This window comes from Solanum pennellii, chromosome 11, assembly GCF_001406875.1.
Source record: "Solanum pennellii chromosome 11, SPENNV200".
NCBI classification, from domain to species: Eukaryota; Viridiplantae; Streptophyta; class Magnoliopsida; order Solanales; family Solanaceae; genus Solanum; species Solanum pennellii.
Window position 1 is genome coordinate 3,233,206 of NC_028647.1, and position 23,912 is coordinate 3,257,117.

The 23,912-nt window shown below is 33.4% G+C and overlaps 3 protein-coding genes and 3 non-coding genes across 6 annotated transcripts; 1 reads left to right on the forward strand and 5 right to left on the reverse strand.

The window, feature by feature from the left end:
- Window positions 1-4,173: 4,173 nt before the first annotated feature.
- On the reverse strand, window positions 4,174-4,246 carry TRNAE-CUC. Its single transcript has one exon. It is a non-coding gene; the product is annotated as a tRNA-Glu (tRNA).
- Window positions 4,247-5,473: 1,227 nt separating this feature from the next.
- Window positions 5,474-5,546, reverse strand: TRNAE-CUC. The gene has a single exon. It is a non-coding gene; the product is annotated as a tRNA-Glu (tRNA).
- Window positions 5,547-9,008: 3,462 nt separating this feature from the next.
- LOC107005087 (pentatricopeptide repeat-containing protein At4g39952, mitochondrial) lies at window positions 9,009-11,918 on the forward strand. Its single transcript, XM_015203581.2, has one exon. The coding sequence runs from the start codon at window positions 9,039-9,041 to the stop codon at window positions 11,319-11,321; it is 2,283 nt and encodes a 760-aa protein (XP_015059067.1). The 5' UTR covers window positions 9,009-9,038; the 3' UTR covers window positions 11,322-11,918.
- Window positions 11,919-12,098: 180 nt separating this feature from the next.
- Window positions 12,099-12,928, reverse strand: LOC107005088 (protein TIC 20-II, chloroplastic). The gene has a single exon (XM_015203582.2). The coding sequence runs from the start codon at window positions 12,859-12,861 to the stop codon at window positions 12,247-12,249; it is 615 nt and encodes a 204-aa protein (XP_015059068.1). The 5' UTR covers window positions 12,862-12,928; the 3' UTR covers window positions 12,099-12,246.
- A 69-nt stretch (window positions 12,929-12,997) lies between these two features.
- Window positions 12,998-13,070, reverse strand: TRNAE-CUC. The gene has a single exon. It is a non-coding gene; the product is annotated as a tRNA-Glu (tRNA).
- Window positions 13,071-14,099: 1,029 nt separating this feature from the next.
- LOC107004763 (membrane-associated protein VIPP1, chloroplastic) lies at window positions 14,100-22,059 on the reverse strand. The gene is made up of 11 exons (XM_015203113.2): window positions 21,756-22,059; window positions 19,817-19,941; window positions 19,600-19,710; window positions 19,445-19,509; window positions 19,295-19,376; window positions 17,661-17,735; window positions 17,079-17,149; window positions 16,785-16,867; window positions 15,826-15,890; window positions 15,376-15,450; window positions 14,100-14,537 (listed from the first exon to the last, which is right to left on the reverse strand). The coding sequence occupies exons 1-11, from the start codon at window positions 21,874-21,876 to the stop codon at window positions 14,418-14,420; spliced, it is 993 nt and encodes a 330-aa protein (XP_015058599.1). The 5' UTR covers window positions 21,877-22,059; the 3' UTR covers window positions 14,100-14,417.
- Between the last annotated feature and the right edge of the window lie 1,853 nt (window positions 22,060-23,912).

The following is a 23,912-nucleotide window of genomic DNA, read 5'->3' on the forward strand; positions in this document are numbered from 1 at the left end:
GCCAGGTTGCGAGATGATAAGAGGCACACATGAGACCATCTTGAAGATGCGTCTATTAGGACCATAAAATATCTAAACGACCCACTAGATGGGTGAATAGGTCCACAAATATCCCCATGTATTCGTTCCAAAAATTGAGGGGATTCAATATTAACCTTCATTGGTGATGGCCTAGTAATCAATTTGCCTTGGCAGCAAGCAGCACATGAAAACTCATCATTTGTAAGAATCTTCAGGTTCTTTAATGGATGTCCATTTGAGTTTTCAATGATTCGTTTCATCATTATTGATCCAGGATGACCTATTCGGTCATGCCAAAGCACAAAAGTCTTTAAGTCAGTAAACTTCTGGTTTACGATAGAGTGTGCTTCAATCGTACATATTTTTGCATAATCATCATTTTATCATCAATATGGTGCATTGAGACTCAAACTTAATGTCTTATCCATACAAGGCACATTAGACCATAATTCTGTGGGACTTGAACCCAATACCTTATCATTATGGTGCATCAAAACTCGAATTGATGTCTTACCCTCTTGGTGCAATAGAACATGAATCTACCGTCTTACCCTCAAATATTTTTCATTATGTCATCCGGGCTTTAACCAGATGTCTTACCATTTTGGTGCGATGGGACTTGAATCCATCGTCTTACCTTTCAATCAATGTCATATAAGTCAATACCAATAGAACTCAACCATGAGCCTTGGCGTACGACAGGTACGTGACCAATGTCCTTTTCCTCCACATCGATAACATTTGTTGTCTGAATTTTTCTTTTGCACTACGTCATGTTTTTCATTCTTCTTTTTACACTGCTGGTGTTGAATGTTATTATTTAGTGCAAGACGATCACCATGATTGAAATTTCTTCCTCGACCACGACCACGGCCACGACTGGGGCCACGACCTTTTTCACGCTTAGATTGGTGAAAATTTGTCGTATTTACTTCAGGAAATGGCATAGAACCAGTAGGTCTACTTTCATGGTTTTTCATCAGTAAGTCATTATGTTGTTCAGCAACAAGGAGACGTGAATTAATTCGGAATACTTTTTAAATCCCATTTCTCGGTATTGCTGCTGCAGAAGCATACTCGAGGCAGGGAAAGTGGAAAACGTTTTTTCCAGCATATCATGGTCAGTGATATTTTCTCCACATAATTTTAATTGTGAGATAATTTTAAACATGGAAGAGTTATACTCACTGATAGATTTAAAATCTTGAAGTCTCAAGTGGATCCAGTCAAAATGTGCCTGTGGAAGGACGACCAACTTCAGGTGGTCATATCTATATTTTAAATTGTTCCACAACACCAGAGGATCCTTAACAGTGAGAGAATTCCATTTTCAAACCCTCATCAAGGTGATGACGGAGAAATATCATGGCCTTATCACGGTTTTGATTCGATGCTTGATTATTTTCTTGGATGGTGTCTGCTAGACCCATCGCATTAAGATGAATTTCTGCATCGAGTGCCCATGATAGATAGCTTTTTCCCGATATGTCTAGAGCAAGAAATTCAAGTTTAGAAAGATTAGACATTATTTAAAAATAAAGGAAATTCTTACCTCCGAGGCTTTGAAAGTCTTTACTTGAACTGGTAGAGACTCGTGCTGATAACGTGTTGTAAAATCAAGATTATAAGAAGAAGACAAGAGAAATAGATGTAGGAGAAGACTTTCTTTTATTCAAGTATATATAAGTTTCATATGTATATATTACAATAGTGAATGAACAACCCTATTTATAGAGTGAGAAATCATTCCAAAGGTCACCATATTAAGTATCATAATAAATAGATACATACTTATCCAAAAAGGTTCATGTAACCTAGTGAATATGAATGGTTGTTCATGTACTAACTTTATGGACTATCCACTTATTTAATGGATTTATAACATCTTTCTTTTTTTTCTGACAATATTCAGAATAATTAATTATTCAAAAGTCAGAAAAAAAGTTCTCAACACGTGCATTATAGTTAGATTTATTTATTGAAAAAAAATTGCAATTAGATATCTTAAATTATTTTTAGTTATTTTAAATTTTCCAGTTTAGCCATTGTACTAGTAATTGTTTTTTAATATTATGATTATTGAGTAATATAATATGAAGAGTTGTTAAATCATAAATCAAAATAAAATTATAAAAAAACTCTTCTTAATTAATATTTTTTAAGCAACGCGTAAAAAAAATATAAAAAATAATTTAAAACGAAAGAGTGGCGATTGTAGATTGAAAAAAGACTCCCTTAAAAATATAGAAATATTTTTCACATATGTTTTTGGTGCATATTGAAGTCTTTTTATATGATAAATATTTAAAGAAGCAGAAAAAATAGAAATTGTTATGTCTAACTATAGAACAATAATTAGAAAAATGCGTATTTATTATTTACTTGAATATTTTTCCATCAATTATTTGTACATACCTCATTTTAATTATCTTTTAATTATTTTAAGTAGAGATTTAGTTTAGAGTTTAATTCAAGCTATGAAATTGAGGTATCTTTCCTATAATTTTTTAACTCTCAAGGTGAATTTTTTAAAATAAGTATAAAATTTTTGACCAAAATCATATTAGACGATAATAATGTCATAATCATAACTTTTTTTCTAAATCGTATAAAATCGTAAACCTAAAAGACCCCCCAATTTTTTTTTTAATAAAATCTTATATCTAAAAAATCCTAAGAACACCCTAAAGAAACTTTAAAATCCAGAATTGACCTGATAATTGTATGATTTTCCCAATGATAAACAGAGTAACAATTTTCTTAAGGACAAATCGTAAATTCAAGTAATACTTTGTGATATATTGAAGAAGTCTAAGTATTCACGGGTAGATATAGGTGGATTGTAATAATGTTGAAAAATTTGATATAGTTTGTCCGTGAAAATAAGGCACGTGGTACTATCCTTTAAACATTGATAATCAGCCCTAAATTTGATTTTTAAGAAATTTTTTTTAGAAATAACCAGATACGTGCTTCTATTTTACATTATTCATCACAAATTTATACATTTCTGCTTAATCTAATTAAAAGGAAAACTATAACCTACTTATAAACCGTTCGCGCGAGCTTTAAATAACAAGATCAAAAGCTTTTTTTTTAAGAAGGGCTCTATATATATTTATATGTAAAGTGAAATATAACTAAAGAAAATCATCTAGAAAAGTGAAATGAATAAAATCATAAATTACTTTTATACTACCACATGATGGAATAAATTTATTTTATTACTGTATATAAAAGTCTTTATAATTATTATTATTATTATTAGGGACATGGCATGCAGTCATGCAGACCGACCAATTATAATTCTAGTCTAGTTATAAGTAGATTTTTCAGTATAATATCGATTGTGATAAAGTGATAAATATTTTTTATATTAATATTTTTAATTTTTATTTTTGATATTAATTATTTAATTTTCAAGATATAAGACTGACTATATATTAATTAATATGAATATTATTTCATAAAAAAACATATAAAATTTAAAATGAACAAGTAAAAGTTGACGGGACGAGAAACTATTAACAATGAATCAAACCTTGAGAGAACATTATCCTTAACAATATTATCACTTTAGAATCTTTAATCACATGGAAACAGCCTGGATACTCTAATAACATTAGTTGTCTATATATTATATATAATCATATATTAATGACTTAATTACATTTTCATATAATACTCTTGTATAGTCCATTTCGAAATTATATTTAGTTTTTTTTGTTTTTTTTTTTTTGGTTTTTATCAAATTAAAAACAAATAATTTTTTCCTAACATTTCGTAAACAAAGAAGCAAAATTGGTTCACCATTTTATTTTGTTTTAACATAATTCAAGAATATGACTTGTGATAATAATTAGTATAATTAAGTGAATCTCAAATGAATCGTTTAAAATTGCAATGTATTTGTCGATGATTGCTTCTTCCTTAATTAGAACTTTCGATTTCGAGTCCTAACTTTTAAGTATAGAAAAATCTTTTATAAGTTTTTTTCCAAATAGGTCATATTCGATGCAAATACGGATTAACTGACATTCAATACGAATATCGAACAGTTATTGAAAAGAAGTAGAGGTAGATTTACGCATAAGGCGGATCAGGAATTTTAGCTCTATGAGACAAATATTTCGTAAAAAAACCAAAAAAATATTCCGTTGCCGGGACTTGAACCCGGGTCTCTCGGGTGAGAGCCGAGTATCCTAACCAACTAGACTACAACGGATTGTTGTATAATATATGGTCTTAAAAATTAAGATTTACTCTTGTCTTCATTGAAAAGAGAAAAAAAACGATAGTCCAATTATCATTTCAAGTATGGTAATTCACTGATTAATATTTAAAATTTTCATGCACGATAATATCTTATAATAATAATAACAAAATTGTCCACGCGTTATTTTTTATATATCCTTAACAATTCAAGAATAGTAATTGGTTCTCATACGATGGATTAAAGATGTATCATACACAGAAATATATATTATTTTATATACACGGACAATATAAATATATTTTAGGTATATTCTTGAGAAGTAAGGTAATTAACATATATTATTATATGTAAAATCATGGCTTTTAAGACACTATAATAAGTTTAAACTTCACTTAGGTGTAAACATACTTTGCACAACATAATGTATATTTCATTAATCTTCCATGTACGGTTTTTGTGCCAATTGGTTAGGTGTGTGTATATACAAAATTTTTATTAAGACGATTCAAGAAAATTCAACATTTACTACATACGCATTAAAAACACTTTTGATTGTATATACAATACTAATTTTTTCAACGAAGATCGAGTTTGAATACTATGTGTTCGAGTTTGGTATTCTAGAGCTACAACAACAACCATAGCTACATATACGTCTCAGCCTCAAACAAGTTAGGATTGGATCTCTGTGTCCCCTACCTTCTTCATTAGTTGTGTGGAGGAGATTGAGTTTGAATACTATGTATTCGAGTTTGGAATTCTAGAACTACTATACAACAATCATATCTACACCCCTAGTCTCAATTTGTAGAGATTGACGATATGAATCATAATAATAGTTATGACGACATTATACGATGATTATTCCTGCTAGTTTCAAGAAAACTTGATAGATCCTTCTTTTTCAATACTTTCCAAAAATTACTATTTATGCCTTGTAATTATATTAATTCCTTAAAAAGTAATACAAATCGAATACATTAATATGTAGCTAGAGTACATTAAAGAGTATCTCAGAAACATTATAACATAAAACGGATACATAAAAACTAGCTCGGATACATTATAAAATAAAGTGAATACATAATATGTAGATCGGACACACTAAATGATGGTTCGGACACATTAATAAGTAGCTCGGATATATTAAAGAAATAAGAGTTTTTAGAAATAAAAAGAGATATTGGAAATAAGGGAAACATAACACGTGTATTTCAATAATTTTTCCAAAAAATATTCTGTTGCCGGGACTTGAACCCGGGTCTCTCGAGTGAGAGCCGAGTATCCTAACCAACTAGACTACAACGGATTGTTGTATATTATATGGTCTTAAAAATCAAGATTTATTCTTGTCTTCATTGAAAAGAGAAAAAAAACGATAGTCCAATTATCATTTCAATTTTCAAGTATGGTAATTCACTGATCAATATTTAAAATTTTCATGCACGATAATCTCTTATAATAATAACAATAATAATAATAAAAAATTATTCACGCGTTATTTCTAATATATCTTCATCAATTCAAGAATAGTAATTGGTTCTCATACGATGGATTAAAGATGTATCATTCAAGATAATGGGGATAAATATGACACACAAATATATATTTTTTTATATACGCGGACAATATAAATATATTCTAGGTATATTCTTGAGGAGTAAGGTAATTAACATATATTATTATATGTAAAATCATGGCTTTTAAGACACTATAATAAGTTTAAACTTCACTTAGGTGTAAACATACTTTGCACATAACAACATAATGTATATTTCATTAATCTTCCATGTACGGTTTTTGTGCCAGTTGGTTAGATGTGTATGTATATAAATTTTTTATTAAGACGATTCAAAAAAATTCAACATTTACTACATATGCATTAAAAACACTTTTGATTGTATATACAATACTATTTTTTTAAACGAATATTGAGTTTGAATACTATGGGTTCAAGTTTGGTATTCTAGAGCTACAACAACCATAGCTACATATATGTATCGGTCTCAAACAAGTTAGGATTGGACCTTTGTGCCCCTGTCTCTTCTTCACTAGTTGTGTGGAGGAGATTGAGTTTGAATACTATGTATTCGAGTTCGGAATTCTAGAACTACTATACAACAATCATATCAACACCCCTAGTAATAAAAAGAATAGTTATGACGACATTATACAATGATTATTCGTGCTAGTTTCAAGAAAACTTGATAGATCCTTCTTTTTCAATATATGGAGCTTTCAACCTTAGAATAAGCAGCTCAAGTAAGCCTTTTGAAGTTATATCGAGAATGTAAATAAAGACTCAGAGAGACTTAGATAAGCTTTTGGAAGAAGATTTTGTATTTGCTAGAATAAGCATCTCAAGTAAGCCTTTTGATGCTAGAGAATGTAAAGAAAGACCCACAGAGATTTAGAGAAGCTTTTGTATTTGCTTGAAGGCTTTAAAAGTTGGTGATGGTTTGCAAATGAAGCCGCTTTATTTATACTACTATCTAGGAGCTAAAGTGTAAATATTTACTTTATAAGTTCTCTAATAATTATCATTTGGTCCCTTTCCAAAATTTTTTAGATATTCTAGGGATTTTTAGATTTCTTTTTACATATTCTAATGATTTCTGTATTTCTAAAGCCTTTTTGAAGTTGTCTTGGAAGTTCCTAGAGTTCTCCATACGACTCTAAATTCTTTCTCCTCTATCCCGATGCAAAATTTGACTGACAAAGTAGGGACATGACACTCTCCCCCACCTATTGATGCAAGAACTCCTCTCAGTCCTTGAACTGCCACAAGTCTTCATATTTCTCCCATGTGGCCTCATTCGGAGTTTGTCCCTTACAATGAACAAGGAATATGGCTCTGGCTTGTTTACCTCACTTTCGTTTTGCTTGATAGTTTATTAAGACTCAATCTTTCGATCGTGCAAGGCAGTGATAGTTATGAGTGGCCGTCTCGACTGGTTCCAACTCGGGTCTTCCTTGTCCTCATGGTATAGTTTGAGGACGCTTACATGAAAAACCAAATGAATCTTAAAAGTGTGGAGGCCATAAAAGGGGATTTGCTTCTTTTCTTTTAAGGAGATGAATGATTTTAATTAATGTATATTTATTTATTTATTTATTTTTAATGATCCTGAAGTTCGGATCAACCTTCGTGATAAATTTCGTCACGGGATATCTCTACCTTTCATCAACAAGAGGTACTATATACTCTGTCTATCAAGACGAGGACTTAGGTCAACTAGGCAGCTAATTTCACGATTTTCAAATTAATAAGTAGGTTTTAATTTCTATGGGTTCACAATTTTGATTAGTTCTATCTTTTTTTTAAAAAAATTACACGTTAATTAAATAAAACGGCCCCAATATAAATATGAATCCTTTTAGAGATCAAAGTTACATAAATACGAATCCTTTTAGAATTCAAAGTTTACTTGTACAAGGACTTTATATTTTTTTTTAAAAAATTAACAAAAAGATTGTTTTATTATAAATAGAGTCACTAACTTAATTAACCATAAACCCTATTTTATTCTATTTTTGTTTTCCTTGGAAGCTATGCATATTCACAACATTCAAGAAGAAATTCTTGATAGGCTGCCTGTAAAGTCTCTTCAAATGAGATGTACGAAGAGATATCCATACCTAATACCTATTGTAATACACTCATTTTATATATAGTTATTTTATGGATAATGAATGAGTATGGACGTTTAAAATTGTGGATTAAATCCTTTACGATATCCAATGAAGGGATGTCAATATAGAGGTTTCTAGATGGTGAAGTGTTATTAATTTGTAATATCGTAAATAATGAAAGTAGTGAAAGTCAGTGGCGGACTCAGGATTTTTCGTTCAGGGGTTCGAAAAATAAAAGTATAAATGTGTAAAGAAGTTTTTAGAAATGGGACCCTTGAATTTTTTTTGGGGTTTAAAACCACACTTTTAGCACGTTTTAAAATTTAAAAAATAAGGCCAAGAAAAGCTTGAAAAATAGACATGATTTTTTTAAAAAAATAAACTGAGACTAAAAAAAGAAAATAAATAAATGTTATCGCATGGATTCAAACTGGGGGCATGAAGATATTCAGGAGACTTGCCACTGACCCCAATATATATATATCTACCAAAATACAGAAGATTTACCTTATCTATATGGATTCGAATGAACCCCTGAACCAAATATAAATCCGCCCCTGGTAAAAGTATATTTAGGATATTTGATGGATCATTCAGATTAAGAAATTGAAGGTGACCGTTAGATGGTGATGATATTAATTCATCTACTCTTCAAAATGATTTTGCTTATACAAAAAATTTGGAAAATTTAATCTCTCCAAAATAAAATAATTAAATTTGGGTACATATTGTCTCATTTTGAATATAAGTCTATTTATAATTGTTTAAAAATTCCCTTGGTTTAGGATTAAAGGTTGACATGGTACGAATGATATGATTATAAAACAACTAAAATTTTAATATCATTATGTATATGAATTGGTATTGGTACAAAAAAATTTGTTTATATTATTATTATTATTATTAGTATACTAATAAATATATAAATTGGTATTTGTACAAAAAATTTGTTGATGCGATATGAAACATTCACTTTTAAATCTAGATTTATTTTTAACTAAATTTTTCTTTTTTAATATTTCTATATTCATGAAGTGTTATTTTAATCGAATTGAAATGTTTCTTTGAAAATCGAAGTAAATCATCGAAAATGACTTTAAAAATCAAATTAATTTAATAAAATTTATATTACCCCATTTCTTGTTTTTGCTTCAACTGTACACTCTCCATGTTAAGAACTAAACTTCAAAATCTTCACCACAAAATCAACACATTCTTCTCCATTAATGGCTTTTCTTCAAACCTCAAATCCCTTCTTCAATCTCACGCCTTCATAATCACAACTGGCCATACCCACAACGTGTACATAGCAGCAAAGCTCATCTCTCTTTATGCTTCGAACAATGACCTCATTTCTTCAAGGAAAGTGTTTGATTTCATCAATTTCAAAGACCCTTTTCTTTGGAATTCGATTATCAAAGCTTATTTTTCTAATGGGAAATACACAGAATCGCTTGAGTTTTACTCCGGTATGCGGTGTTTTAATGCTCTGCCTAATCAGTTTACGATACCAATGGTTGTTTCTGCTTGTGCTGAACTTGGGTTGGTTGAAATTGGGATGGGGGTTCATGGGGTGGTGTTAAAATTGAATCTTTTTGATGGTAATAGTGCTGTTGGAGCTTCGTTGGTATATATGTACTCGAAATGTGGGGTTATGGGGTATGCGTGTGATGTGTTTGATGAAATACCTGTGAGAGATGTTGTCTCTTGGACTGCGATTGTAAAAGGGTGTGTAGAGAATGGAGAGAGTGGTAAAGGGTTAGAGTATTTTTGTTTGATGTGTAAGGATGGAGAAGGTGAGGTGAGGCCGAATTTTCGCACGTTGGAAGGTGGATTTCAAGCTTGTGGGAATTTAGGTTCATTGGTAGAAGGTAAGTGTTTTCATGGGTTGGCTATGAAAACTGGTTTTGGTTATCATCAAGTTGTTCAGTCTTCTGTTTTGTTAATGTACTCGAAATGTGGTTCGGTTGAAGAAACATATCGTTCGTTTTGTGAGGTTGATGAGAAGGATTTGTTTTCCTGGACGGTAGTAATTGGCGTTTATGCAAAATATGAGTGTATAGGTGAATGTGTTGATATGTTCTTGAGAATGCTGGCTAGTGGGATTACCCCGGATGGGATGGTAATTAGTTGTGTGCTTTCTGGTTTAGGTAATGTCGCGATGATTTTGGAAGCTAAGACTTTCCATGGATTCATCTTGAGAAGAAACTATGACGATCACATGGTTGGTAATGCATTACTGGCCATGTATTGCAAGCTTAGACTCTTGAATTTGGCAGAAAAGATATTTAATGGAGGGAATGAACAAAACACAGAGGCTTGGAACGTGATGACGATTGGCTTTTGGAAGGCCGGATTAGAAGCCAAGTGCATTGATTTATTCAGAGAGATGCAATACTTGGGAATCGAATCTGATATCAACAGCTTGATATCTGTGATTTCTTCTTGCTCTCGGTTGGAAAAATTCCGTTTAGGTGAATCTCTGCATTGTCATTTTATAAAAAATCTGATGCTTGGAAATGTTTCTGTTGCTAATTCGCTAATAGATATGTATGGAAGAAGAAAGAATCTAACTTTATCATGGAGAGTTTTTTGTATGATGACCGATAAGGATGTTGTTACGTGGAACACAATGATGACTTCCTATATTAGTTGTGGAAACATTGCGGAGGCTTTTGGTCTTTTTGATGAGATGAGAGCAGAAAGTTACAAGCCTAATATTGCAACGCTGGTGATTTTGCTCTCCGCTTCTTCTCAAGTGTCTTCCCTGGAGAAAGGAGAGAAAGTTCATCAATACATCAAGGAAGTTGGGTTCGGAAATAATACTTTGCTTGATACTGCATTGACTGATATGTACGCAAAATGTGGACAGCTAACAAAGTCCAGAGAAATATTTGATTCAATGGAAAAGAAAGATATCGTTTCTTGGAACGTACTGATATCAGGCTATGCTATGTATGGAGAAGCAAATGATGCTATAGAAATGTTCAAAAACATGGAACAGACGGAAATTAAGCCGAATGAACTTACTTTTCTTGCTGTGCTCTCAGCGTGTGCTCATGCAGGGCTGGTTGAAGAAGGAAAGTCCATATTTAGTCGAATGAAAGATTATTCGTTGATGCCCACACTGAAGCACTATTCTTGTATGGTTGATCTTCTAGGTCGTTCTGGTAATCTGGATGACGCTGAAACTTTGGTTTTGTCCATGCCAATAGCTCGAGATGCAGCTATCTGGGGTTCTTTACTAAGTTCTTGTAAACTTCACAGTCAGGTTGAGAAGGGTATAAGAATCGCAAAACATGCTATTGAGTCTGACCCGGAAAATGATGGGTACTATATCGCAATCTCAGACCTATATAGTTGTGTAGGAATGTGGGAAGAGGTAGAAATGGTGAGGAAAATAATGAAAGACAGGAAAGTGAGGAAAGAAGTTGGCTGGAGTACTGTATAGTTTACGCAGCAACTTGTTGGGAGTCTATTAGCAACTCAAGTTATGGTAGTTTTAATGTGATGAAGATTTGGCGCGACTAAAGGTTTTACACTTGCAAGAGTCGTTCAATTAGCTCCATAATTTGCTTCACCAGAACAATGAATGATCCTATGGTTGCATTGAGATGGTTTTCAGGTTATGAAGCCCTATCGTTTTTCTGGCCGATGATAGTATTCTGGTTTTGGCCTTGCATGATGAACAAATTGTAGTTTTATTATTCTTTGTTGAAGTTCAATCCTTTAACAATGTAACTTACAACAACAGAAACAACATAGTCAGCGTAATCCCACAAGTGGGATCTGAGGAGGACAATGTATGATATGCAGACCTTACCCTCCTATCTTGGGAAGTAGAGACAGATTGTTTTCGATAAACTTTCAACACGTAGACCAAACCTTGAAAAGTTCAAGTGTTGATATAAGCAAGGAATTATATTCTCTATTCGACAAAAGCCTTCGATATTCCTTAGACTGTCGTTTGATAGCTAATAAAGAAACGATGTATTATACAATGATTAGTTATTCACACATAATAAAACATTTGATTTGCAACTGAAAACCCTTCATTACTAGTACATTTACGAGTTGTTCGGTGTGAAGTATAATGTGTAATGATTCCATTACAAAATATTGCGTTGATCGAAGATATTATTATTTATCCCACGGGAATCGATGTATTGTCATATAGAAGTTACTTTATCAAGATTTGAACTTTACGAGCCCTTCAATTGCATCTCTCTTGGATAAACATCTCGTTGACGATCCGATTTAAAATATCATACATAAAAATTACAATTCCATGCAACAAAACCCTTCCTTTCATTACCAAAAAAAAAGAAGAGAAAATCACAAAACAACATATTAAATAAATAAATTTTTAAAAAGAACTACATTTGCCTATTAGCAGCTTCAGTAACAAAAGGCAAATAAGGAGTTTTTCCAAGTATAGAAGAAACAAGCCCATAAATAAAACAGCCCACAACAAACACAAAAAGCCCATTATGCATCCAAACCGTAAATTTCAGCCCAATACCCGATTGACCCGGTGAAAATATCCTCTGAATCAACATCGGAAGCACCAGTAGAACGTCGAGCACCACCGCTTGCAGGGCGTTGAACCGGGGGTACTTGTTCAGATTCTCATTCCGAACAATACCTAAGTAGAGTGCAAAGAAAGTGACAAAGCTAGCGTATGGGAGAGACCGGTAGAGTGATAGAAGTGGGAGAATTGGTTGAAATGGAAGAGCTAGGGTTGGGTATTGAGCGAAGAGGAAACGGCCGTATTGAAGGCCGTTGAAGAAGGGGAGAAAGTAAGCGACGGCGGAGATAAGGCGGTCGGTGGCGGGGATTGGGTTGTAAGAGGCGGAGATGGAAGTGGTGGGTTTGGTATGGATACGGGTTCGGGTTTGAATACGGGTTTGGAGTAAATTGAGGTTGAGAGGGTGGGGGAGAAGATGAGGGGTAGTAGTGGGAGTGAAACGGAGAAGAGGAATGGAAGCCATTTTTAGGGGAAATGTGAGGTTTTTTTTTGGTGGTTTATAAAGATGGATTTTTGATGTTTGAGGTACAAGTTGTAAAGCGTAAGAGGTACGTTTTATATAATGCATTATTTTGATTAAAAAATTAGAAAAAAATAATTTCCGTTGCCGGGACTTGAACCCGGGTCTCTCGGGTGAGAGCCGAGTATCCTAACCAACTAGACTACAACGGATTGTTGATTGATCAAAGAGTAGTTTTCAAGATTGGTCGTTGTGCGTCGCCACCTCTCAACTATCATATAGGTTCGATTAAGATTGTGTAAAGTTCTAGATTTGTCAATTGGTCGTTATGTGTTGCCACCTCTCATCTGTACATTCAATTGAAGTTGTTGTTGTGAAGTTCAGGATTAATCAATTGGTTGTTGTGTGTTGCCATCTCTAACTTATCGTACACATTTGTTAAACGTTATTGCTACGAAGTTATAGTTGAGGTACATAGGGTCTTACAGTCTATCCGTTCGGGTTAGGGCTACGTATCGAATAATTCGGCTTTGAAGTTTATCGATTTGACTTACTGGTTATTGATTTGTAGAGATGCTAAACGGTTGTAGAACCATTAAGATTAGCTTATCAGTTATTGATTTTTCTGTTATTGATCGTTCGGTTCGATTATCGATTTAACCGTTAAGATTTGACAAAAAAAACATTGAAAATCACTTTAAAACAAGGAGGCAAACCAATTTAACCATGCACATGAATTCACAAGTTTCATCTTGCTCAAAAGCAAACACTTTTATATTGTAGAATAACCAAGTGTTTGAGACAACCAGAAACAAAAGTAGGAAACCAAACTCTAAATCAAGGACTTTATAAGCAAAATGGTATAAATATAATTATCTAATTAACCATCGAATTATCAGTTATCTAGTTAAGAAAAAACCACAAATGATAACCCGATAACAAAAAAAATCAAAGCCGTTCTCAAAATCGCTAAACCAATAATCCATTACTGATAAACCAATAACTTTTTTTCGATTCAGAATATCGGTTCCGATTCAATTTTGAACAACCCTACATTCGCTACACCGCATTTTTGCAGAGAACTCAGTCTCACTAAGTTCATGTCAAAGAGAAAGGGACCATCACTACATTATTTCGAGTAGCTCGTTATTTATGAGACAAAAATAGGATTTGAGGAGGATGGTGTATACACAACCTTGACTGTACCTTGTGAAGGTAGTTTGAAGCATGTTGTCACAAAATGAGAGCAAAAACAACATTGTGGAATTTCCAAATCTACTACAATGCAACTTGAAGTGACTATTCTCACATGAAAACATTTGGGTGGCAGTATACAAAACTGTAGTCAGAACTAGCTTACACTATATTGCCATAATGTAGGTCAATAATTTGAAAAAAGATATATCAACATATCTCAATATACTTTTTCCAGTTTCACTTCCTATATTCGCTGGCCTTTATCGATGAGGCAACTTCTCTAAAGATCCAAAAGCCATAATCTTTGAGTAACAAATGCCTGAAGGAAGATGTTTTGTAGTGTGAAAGATCGACTGTGATCTCTAGAAGTCATTTGCCCGCCTCCTTAACTCGTTCAATTCTTTTTCAATCTCTGAATCTTGAAATTGTAATGGCGAGCTTGATCTGGTAACTGGTGTTCTCCCCGGTGGAAGATCCCCTTTCTGCTTAGTCAATAAAAGGAAAACATTAAACCGAAATACCTCAGCTCTACACCAACAATAAAGCAGATTATGTTGTTTCTTTTCCTGATAGTTGAGAAAATTCTCCGCGGGCTAATTGAGGCACGGCTTGTGATGTGCCCCTAGCTCACACATTACGTACTACGCTCTTACCACTGGACCAAAGCCTATAGCTAATTATGTGTCCTCAAGTACCTCCCGCACCCTCCCAAGTTGACCAAATATGCACACTAATTTTCGGTTTTTTCCAGGTAAAAAATAAGAGATTTGCCAAAGCAAGGAAGCAACAAGCAACATGAAACTACGATAACATTCAGATAACAAGCCTCTACCTATAATCATCATAGGTACGTAAAATGTCATGTTAGACTTCCTTTTTTTAAGTTTGTTCGGACTTCCTTTCTTGATTCGTCGTTGAAGGACACCTTCAAGTTCTTATGAACATCCAAACCAAGCTGCTTTTATGGATAATACAATTTCATGGCTACACAATTAACTTAGCCATAAGTGTGTACAATGGAAAGAAGCAACTCATACTTCGTCTCATCTTATTTACAATATGCAGTTCGATTTATTCAAATTTGACATCACCCATTAACAATATCAGGGAGAAAAAAGAAAATAGCTGGCCAACATTCATGATTATTTTCTTCTATCCTAGAAATCCTGTTGCTTGGTATAATTAGCATATTTGGCCAAGCATAGCTCAATTTAGTTTGTCCTCTAGGTGCCCATACTTCCGTTAATACGTGCTTTCAACAATGAAGATACATCCAAAACATTTCATATACATTATATGGATAGATCGAGTAGAACTCACCTTAGCGCTTCCGCTCAATTCCTTTTTTAAGCTAGCAAGATCATCATCAACAGAAGAGGTCTCCAGTAATGCAAACTGTCAAAGCAGAATGATCATTTAAGATTAAAAAAATGCAATCCCCTAAGAAGCACTAAATTCTCCCACGTAAGCTGTGCACAATGGAAGTTAAAACGTTGTTTGCAACACAAGGGAGACACCAAATATTACCACTGCTTCAGGTTTCAACAAACAATGGCAAGAGGAAAATAAGAGGTAATGGCTAGTAACAGAACCAGAAAGATTGAAAGAGAGAGAGTTGTAAAATTCAACCATAGAGAGAATCGAAGTTTGAAAACTTGCATGGGGAAGAGGAAAACAGATTTTCTGGTTATTCGAAGAAAGCAACTCTTGAACTCGTAGAAAGAGCACATGACCTTAAAAAAAGTAATGCAATTGAGAAAAACTAATTACCTTTCCTTCAAGCTCATCACTGGTTAACTGGTTAAGAGCATCTGCTTGAGACTCCATCGTCAAAACTATGGAAAATGAAGAAAAAGTAAGACAATCATTTAATCAACTACATATACTTTAGCACGTGACTGCAGTAGGTGATTCCATAGTTTCATCTAAATTATATCCAGGATAACCAACTCTTATTTTCAACACTCAAGTTGTGTTCAAGGGTGGGAGGAGAATAATTCTGTGACAAGAACATGTCTCTAAATAGCTGCGCAAAAATATGTTGGCTTTACAACAAAAGCACTACTCATACCAACATCTTTTGGCACACTTCAATTTTGTTATTTTCAAAAAAGGGTGCCAACATTAAACATCTCGCTCAGCTCAGCATTATAACAGGGCCGTTTTATCCTTATTTGGAAAAAAAAAAGGTACAGCATCTTCTTTATGGGTTGTTTTTTATCCCCAAGATGATCTCTGAATGTGTACCTTACCATATTTCCTCTTTTTATAAGACTTATCATTTACCCTTCTAGTGATTATCTTTCTTTTACAAGAAATGACAGCTGGACTCAATAATTGTAATAAATAGCAGAGTTCATGCTCACGGCTGAGCTCCTCCTAGAATCTAGCCAACCTTATGAAATTTTTTCCTCAGAAGACATCATTTAATATAATGTACATCTAGAGTGTCAAACTTGAGACACCAAGGCGAAGATGTTAAAAGAAATAAATCATTTGAATCAGTAACTTGACAGTTCTATAAAGGTTATATTATTGTAGTTGACAGAAGGAAAATGTTGTGACAGGATCAGCATTCAGTCTTATTCTTTGTATAGGCAAGCAGAAAATCAACCTCTTACAGCTATTACTACAAGACAAGAAATATTTAAAGTAGAAGCAAAGTAAGCATCAGAAATTGGAAGCAAAAGAAGAAAACAGAGAAAGATAAGGTGGAATTCTGTCAGAACCTTTTTCTTCCATTCTTTCGAAGGCTGAGAGAGCGCTGCTTGTATTTACATTTCCCAACATCTCACTTACTTTGGTTGCCGTCCTAAATGATAAACCTCATAGTCATCATTTTCTTGAAACGAAACAAATGAAGTGTGACAAATTTATGAGCCACGTATATTTTTATGTTGATGCGATAATTTTATTGATAAGTTGGGGGATATGCCCCTTACAAGAGGGATAGCCAAAAGTGTCAGTCCTGGATATTTGTAATTCAAGATAAACATGAAATGATGAGAAGGCATGTAACTGACTTTGCTGACTGAGCACGTGCTTTCAGAGTATCCTTCTTTGATTTTGCTTCTTGTATCTTGCTCTCCAAAAGCTGTCAGATGAGAGATGACAACAGTCAAAGATAAAAGGTTCCAATTCATTTTTAACATAAAGTGCAACACACAGATTTTGGTAAAATTTGTTCCTAGATGGAACTAACAATAAATATCCCCAAAAACTACTCAGATTAAAGATCAAACTTCTCAATTTTTTTTATGACCGAGAAATTCATTCGGGGCCAACCCTTAGAACCAATCGTAGCCCTCAAATCTCGGGGATAATGGCCTCGCCCCTCTTCCTTCTCACATAAATACTAGATTTCGTTCGCATGGCACAAGTCTTGGATCTGTGACCGAAGTCACCCGTCCCCAAGCCTTTGCCACTTGAACTAAGTCTTGGGGCTTAAAGAACAAACTTTTTTATCAAGTGAAAAACATGTAAATGTACTCGCAAATCATAAAATGAGCAATCAAAGCATCATATCTTCCTTAGTTTTTTGGTAAAGAAGCTGTGCTCCAGAATAATAAGCACCCCTATAAAAAAAGAAAAGGTTAGGAACGCACCCGTGTATTGCTGACGAGATTGTCAACCACGGCCTTCTGCTGATCAAGTTGAGTCTTTAAGGCATTTGCGTTATCCTGCACAATTCAAACTTGAGTGGATGCAAACTCGACATACGATAAGTGTGTGGCATTCTTTGTGCATTCTTGGTATATAGATCCTCAAGTTCAAAATCTGGACGAGTTTTTTTAACCCACCCGACCCTTTTTCCTTATTCAAATATATCTTTCTTTTCTTGGGAAACATGAAAGACGATGCCAAAGCATACTAGTCTTTTACTAAGTCATCCACTTTGGCATATCAAGCTCAAAGAAGTAATCTACTGAGAGAGAAGGACACCATGAGACTCTTCAATATATGGAGTTAATCCATCTTCTGTGCTACATAATTAGATTAAGAAGTAGTGGAACCCAATTATAACTAGATTGTATCGCTACTCAAATTCCACCTGAAGTCAGCCAATATCTAGTTTAGTGGTCGTGTTCATATTGCAATTATACATGAGACACAACACTCTTAAGATCTTTTATGTCTGTTATTGATATTGAATTATCCACTTGAGAACAATGTAATGAACCAAATAATATCAATCAAGAATCCTTATTGCTATTAAGAAATGAAATTTTGCCATATAATATATAACACTGGGTGAAAATAATAACTTTAAGAAATTATAACACAAAAAACTGGACATACAAATGTGGCATATAGTTTGGAGGTTACTATACAAATACAACGTCACTATTGCTCTTCTTTTCCATCATGAAAACTTGAAAGAATTTCTTTTGTTATTTATAGTGGTGAGTGATAGAGCCAAGTTGCACGCACCTTGACTATTCTAGCAGGTACCTGCTATCTCCGACCAGCACAATTACCGCTAAAAACTCTATGCACAAAGACTTATGAAAATGAGAACAAAGCACCTAGTGTGCTGTCTTTACTGTGGTTTGAACCTTGGCTTCCAAGGTTTGCACCCACTTCATAGACTGCCACACCCTTGGGTGTTGACAGACTTTCTATTATATGTGAAGTTTTAAATAAAGGGATGTTGAGGATGTTACATCCCCTAGATTATTCCGCAAAATCACCAGCAAATAGATGTGCAATTACATTACAGATAAGCTAATGTAGTTCCACCAGAGGTAAGTTAAATTGAGTTGTCTATCTTAATTCCTGTTGTAGAAGAACTTCCAATTTCTTGATGAACTTTACTATTTCCCAATCCAATCAGTTTCATAAGATTTATATTTTGAGATTTTCATCCTTGTGGTATTAACTTTCTCTCCGATTGATTGGGAGAAGGTCAGGTGATAGGTTCTTAGACTAGATTTAAGAAATAATAATAATAAAGTTTGATAAGTAATTCAAGTCCTTTATTACCAGCAAATGCACCAGTCATGTCACTCAAGAATGTGACTCATCAAACAAAATCGAACTCCTCGGTCTACTCTGCTCTAGTCTTATATGAGATCAAAGGACATCTAAATATTATAATGAAATATCAAAAGAAAGAACGCAATATAGAATTCCAGCAACCTGAATGATAAGATAATTTCCTATTCCACAATAACTCCATTTTAAACATTATACAGAAATAAATGAACTCTTCCGAATTTGCCAATAGAAAATGCCTTACAGCATAAGATTTTTTTCTTTTCAGAGCTTCACGAGCAAGGTCTTCATCTCCCTTTCCAAGAGCAAGCTGAGCTCTACGATACCTGGGATTGAAGCAAAATTAAACCACAACTAGTACAAACAAAACCAATTAAGCTTCCTTAGCACTTACCAATCCTCAGAAGCTTGTTGTGCAGCTTTATACTTATTTTCCAATTGCTTTTGTGAAGCCAAGACCTTCAGAGAAAAGAAAAACATCAAACTTTCTTCCACTTCCTTAACTATGATATCTTAATCACCATAAAACGCAACTTGCTATCGGCATACTTGTGCTGTAGCTTGTCGCAGTTTAATCAAATCATTATTCATCTCCAGGACAGTCTGTTCCAAGATCTTCTCTGGGTCTTCGAAAGTGCTTATAAGTGCATTTGCATATGACTACATAACATACAAAAGAGAAAATAACATCTGAGTCTAGAGCGAGCGATAGGAGACTGAATGCAGGAGTAAATGATTGAATGACAAACAGCAAAGACCAGATAACCTTGACAACTCTAGCAAACCGATCAAATAGATTCATACGAGCTCCAAGGGCACCCCCACCATGACTGTTACACCTGGATCTATAAGAATGAGTAAGCTGTAGCCCAGCAAGTTTTACAGCTCCCACTGCAAGTAAATAGAATTTTTCAGCAAATTAATGCTTGGGAAGGGGCGGAAGAGTGTGGGAAGACCAAGGAGAGAAAGATGGGGGTTTGGGGGAGGATTTTCCAGCAGAGTAACGAACGAAGATTTAACTGAGGAGGAACCTGCTAGGTTACTAGCAAACCTTGACCCTGAACATTATGTAAACGAAAACTCAGTCTTGGTTATACACCAAGGCAGTATACAATGAAAAACTTAAATAGCTAGTCCTTCCAATTTAAGTCTATTGGTCAAATATGTAAGTACAAATGTCCACCCGTTGTAACTTGTATACAACTATACATAGAACTTTCATATGGTTTCAATCGAGTTAACGTTACATAAAAATAAATTGGATGTTATTCATCAAACAGTAAAAGGATGAACAAAGCTTAACACCAAGAGCATGTACTTGCCAAAGGTAAGATCAAATTTGAAGGCGGCAATTGACCAACTTTACTCCTCTGAACTGATAAAATCATGTAAATACAGTGGATTACATGTCAACTATTTTGCTTCCATGTACCAAAAAATAAATGGAGCTATATCAACAAATAGATAAAAGCAAAAGTCTCTTGTACAGACTTCAGAAGCTTAACCTTAGCATTTTAATAGCATAAGCAGAAACATGACAAAGAAGCGACTATATTGCTAGCCATTATGGCACACTCTATAAATTCCAAGAGCGTAGATGAGTTGGCATTGAGTGAAGGGTTCATCAGTAGGATGAGTTGGCATTGAGATAGTGCATCCCGTAGTTCTAGCTCTAATGAAAACATTGTACAGGGATGATTCATCTTGAGATTTTTTTTCATAATTGTGGTGTTTGGATCAGCTCGCAAGCACCTCAACTAATTCCAAAAGGTACCTGCTACCTCCTCCCACCATAGATACCGGTAACTTTGTACACCAAGGCTTGCCGCTTGGGCATATGGAAAGAAATCACTTAGTATAAAACACCCTAAACGTCATTGAGTAGTTGAGAGGCTTCCTTTTAGGTCTCAAATTTATCGATGCCTAAACTTGCTATTACCATGGTCCTATAACTTCATAAGCAGCCAAGCCCCTATATGGTCTACACCATCCTATTGAAAGATGTAAAATACATTTATTCACATTCAACACAATTGTTGTACTATCCGTTTTGGTGAAGTATGAATAACCAACTGCATGTGAAGATCAATGAACAAAACTTACACACGAGAGGACGTTTCAAGTATTTTTGGTCCATAATTCAAGGAGATGGAAAGATTGATGATCATATCGCACATCATATTGGAGTGGGGCGGGGAAGCATTGTCACGAACGCCAAGGCTTAAAAGGTATATTCTACAGAGTGGTGGTCAGACAAACTTTATCTACCACAAGTCATTACAATGGGCGTGTTGTTGTAACACATTATAAAACAGAACAATATTGAAGTGCTTCAAGAAGCTCCTAACAGTCTACATCTTATAACTGGTTCACAAATACTAATCAAACCAGACATAAATAAGGTAGAGATAAAAAATAAACTAAAAGACTGCATCTTTACATCAGCTGAATTGATAAATCCCACAGTTTGAGATCAGATACAAAAATTGGAAGAACAAAAGGCACAGTAACCTAAAGCTTAAAAACTTAAAAGGGCATCACAGAAACAATAAACACAATAGATTAAGATAACCCCAGTCAAAAATTAAACAGAAAGCTTAGAAATTTTCAAAGATTTAATCACTTCCTATTACCCAATTTCAGTAATTTTACAGCAAATCAAGAAAACCCAATTTCAGTAATTTCAAAATAAACTGAAACATTACCTCCTTGACCAAAGAAAGAAGCTCTAAAAGGCATCACCTTTACAACAACAACCCTATTACAAGATGAAATTGAAGGTGCTGAAGACATAGTTATCCCTGTTGTAGGTGTTCTTACTGCCATTTCAGCCAAATGGGTACCCAAAAATTCAACTTTTTGTATATACAAAACCAAGAAAATCAATTACTTCGCTAAGTTTCTGATTTGGGTTTCTCTTCTTGTTTGTTTTGTGGTTCCAGGTGAAAGTTCGCAAAATGCCCAAACTCTTCTTCTTCAGTGTTTGGATAGTATTTTTCCCTTTTCCCTTTTTTTTTTCATAATACTTTTTTTTTCTTAAGTTTATTTATTTAATTAAATTTTAATATTTAAAAAAAAGATTAAATTTATTCTCGTTATATATAGAGTTTGAGAAAGAATTTGGATTATAATGTGTACTTCATTTTTTTTTTTTGCAAGAGGTAAAGGTTTTGTTTTTGTTATGAAAATTTTAATTGAATTTACTTTTAAGAGTAATTTTAAATTATAATTAAAAAAGGTTAAAGGACAATTTGAATATATTTTTCTTAATTATTTGAACATTTAGAATCTATTTAGATGAGTGGTTTATGATTGTGAACCAAAATATTCTATTAAAAAAATTATTATTAGAACTAAAAGTTCTTTAATATGAAGTAATAAGAAATTTTTGTTCTTAATATGATTCTCTCACTAATTTTTTATCTAATTGAAATATACATATAGTGAAAATAATTTTTACTAAAATAATAAAAAGCTTTTCAATTTTTTCATATAAAATAGTTACTTTTTTTCCTTTTATACTGATCTAATCAAAACATTAAAGATTGAATGAACTACTTTATGGTTTAATATTTGATTCTCTTTGAAAAAAAATTTACCTTCATCAAGTACTTGGTGATTATTTCTAATAAGCTTATGATCTCTAGAGTTAATTTCTTCTACTCTTACCTAGCTCACTTTTGATATGAAAATATTGCCAAAATTACTTATTTGACTCCGTTGATTTGAAGGTTGGTGGTCATTCACAAATTACATGGATGATCTGAGATTGATCTCGCTCAATGTCTTTTGAGTCTAGTTTATTGCACAGGTTTTGCCTGGTGCGATGAGGTTGGTGGTCATTCACAAATTACATGGATGACCTGAGATTGATCTCGCTCAATGCCTTCTGAGTCTAGTTTATTGCACAGGTTTTGCCTAATACGATTATATCTCATGTGTGATTTGAAGACTAGACCGTGAAAAATTTACCTAGTGTGCACAACAAAGTGCTCACCAAGAACAGAGGTTATAACAGCTGGTTATCCTAAAATTTTTAAAAAATAAAATAAAATTGATATGGACCAACAAGGTTTGTAGTAAAAGCGGTAAATATTTTTTTCATTTTTAATTAAAGTCTCAAATTAGGATTGCCTTTTTTGTTTGAAAGCGTTTTAATCCCCAATGTCCCCATTATGAAACTTTCTAGCGTTAATTTGAATTGAATCAAAAGTTTGAATATAATCAAAATCTAATATCAATTCCAATCGGAGAGGGGTGGAAAAAAAGATTTTATTTGAGAAATGGAGATTTTAATGGCTCAAAATCAAAATTTATCAAAAATTATGTGTGGTCTTGAGGATGATTTCATTAAAAGTAAACTCTTTAAAAGCAAAAAATGAAGATTATATCTGCATGCTGAATTGGGATTGGGAGTTGAATTTTATGCTTAACACTTTGTTACAAGAAAATATATTTTGAAAATAATTGTGCAAAAAAATGAATTTGTCAAAATTGTTTATATTTCAATGGAAGAAGGTATAAATTGCCTCCTAAATTTGTCTCGAAAAGTCAGTTACACGCTTAAATTATTGTGACGATCTATTACACACTTTTACTATTTAAAACTGAATTTATTTACTCTCTAGATTTGACGTGACAAAAAAAAAAAAAAGGCTGGCGCGACAGAAAAAATTAAAGTTAAAAAATAAAATAAAAAAATCAAAATCATCCTTCCCCTTCCATTATCCTATAGAAAAAGAATTAAAAAAGCAAAATCTTCTATCCCCACCCATTACCCTCTTCTTCTTCATTCTTTAATTTCATCACATTTTTTTATTTTTCATCACAACTTCAAAGATTCATAATGACGTGAGTGTAGT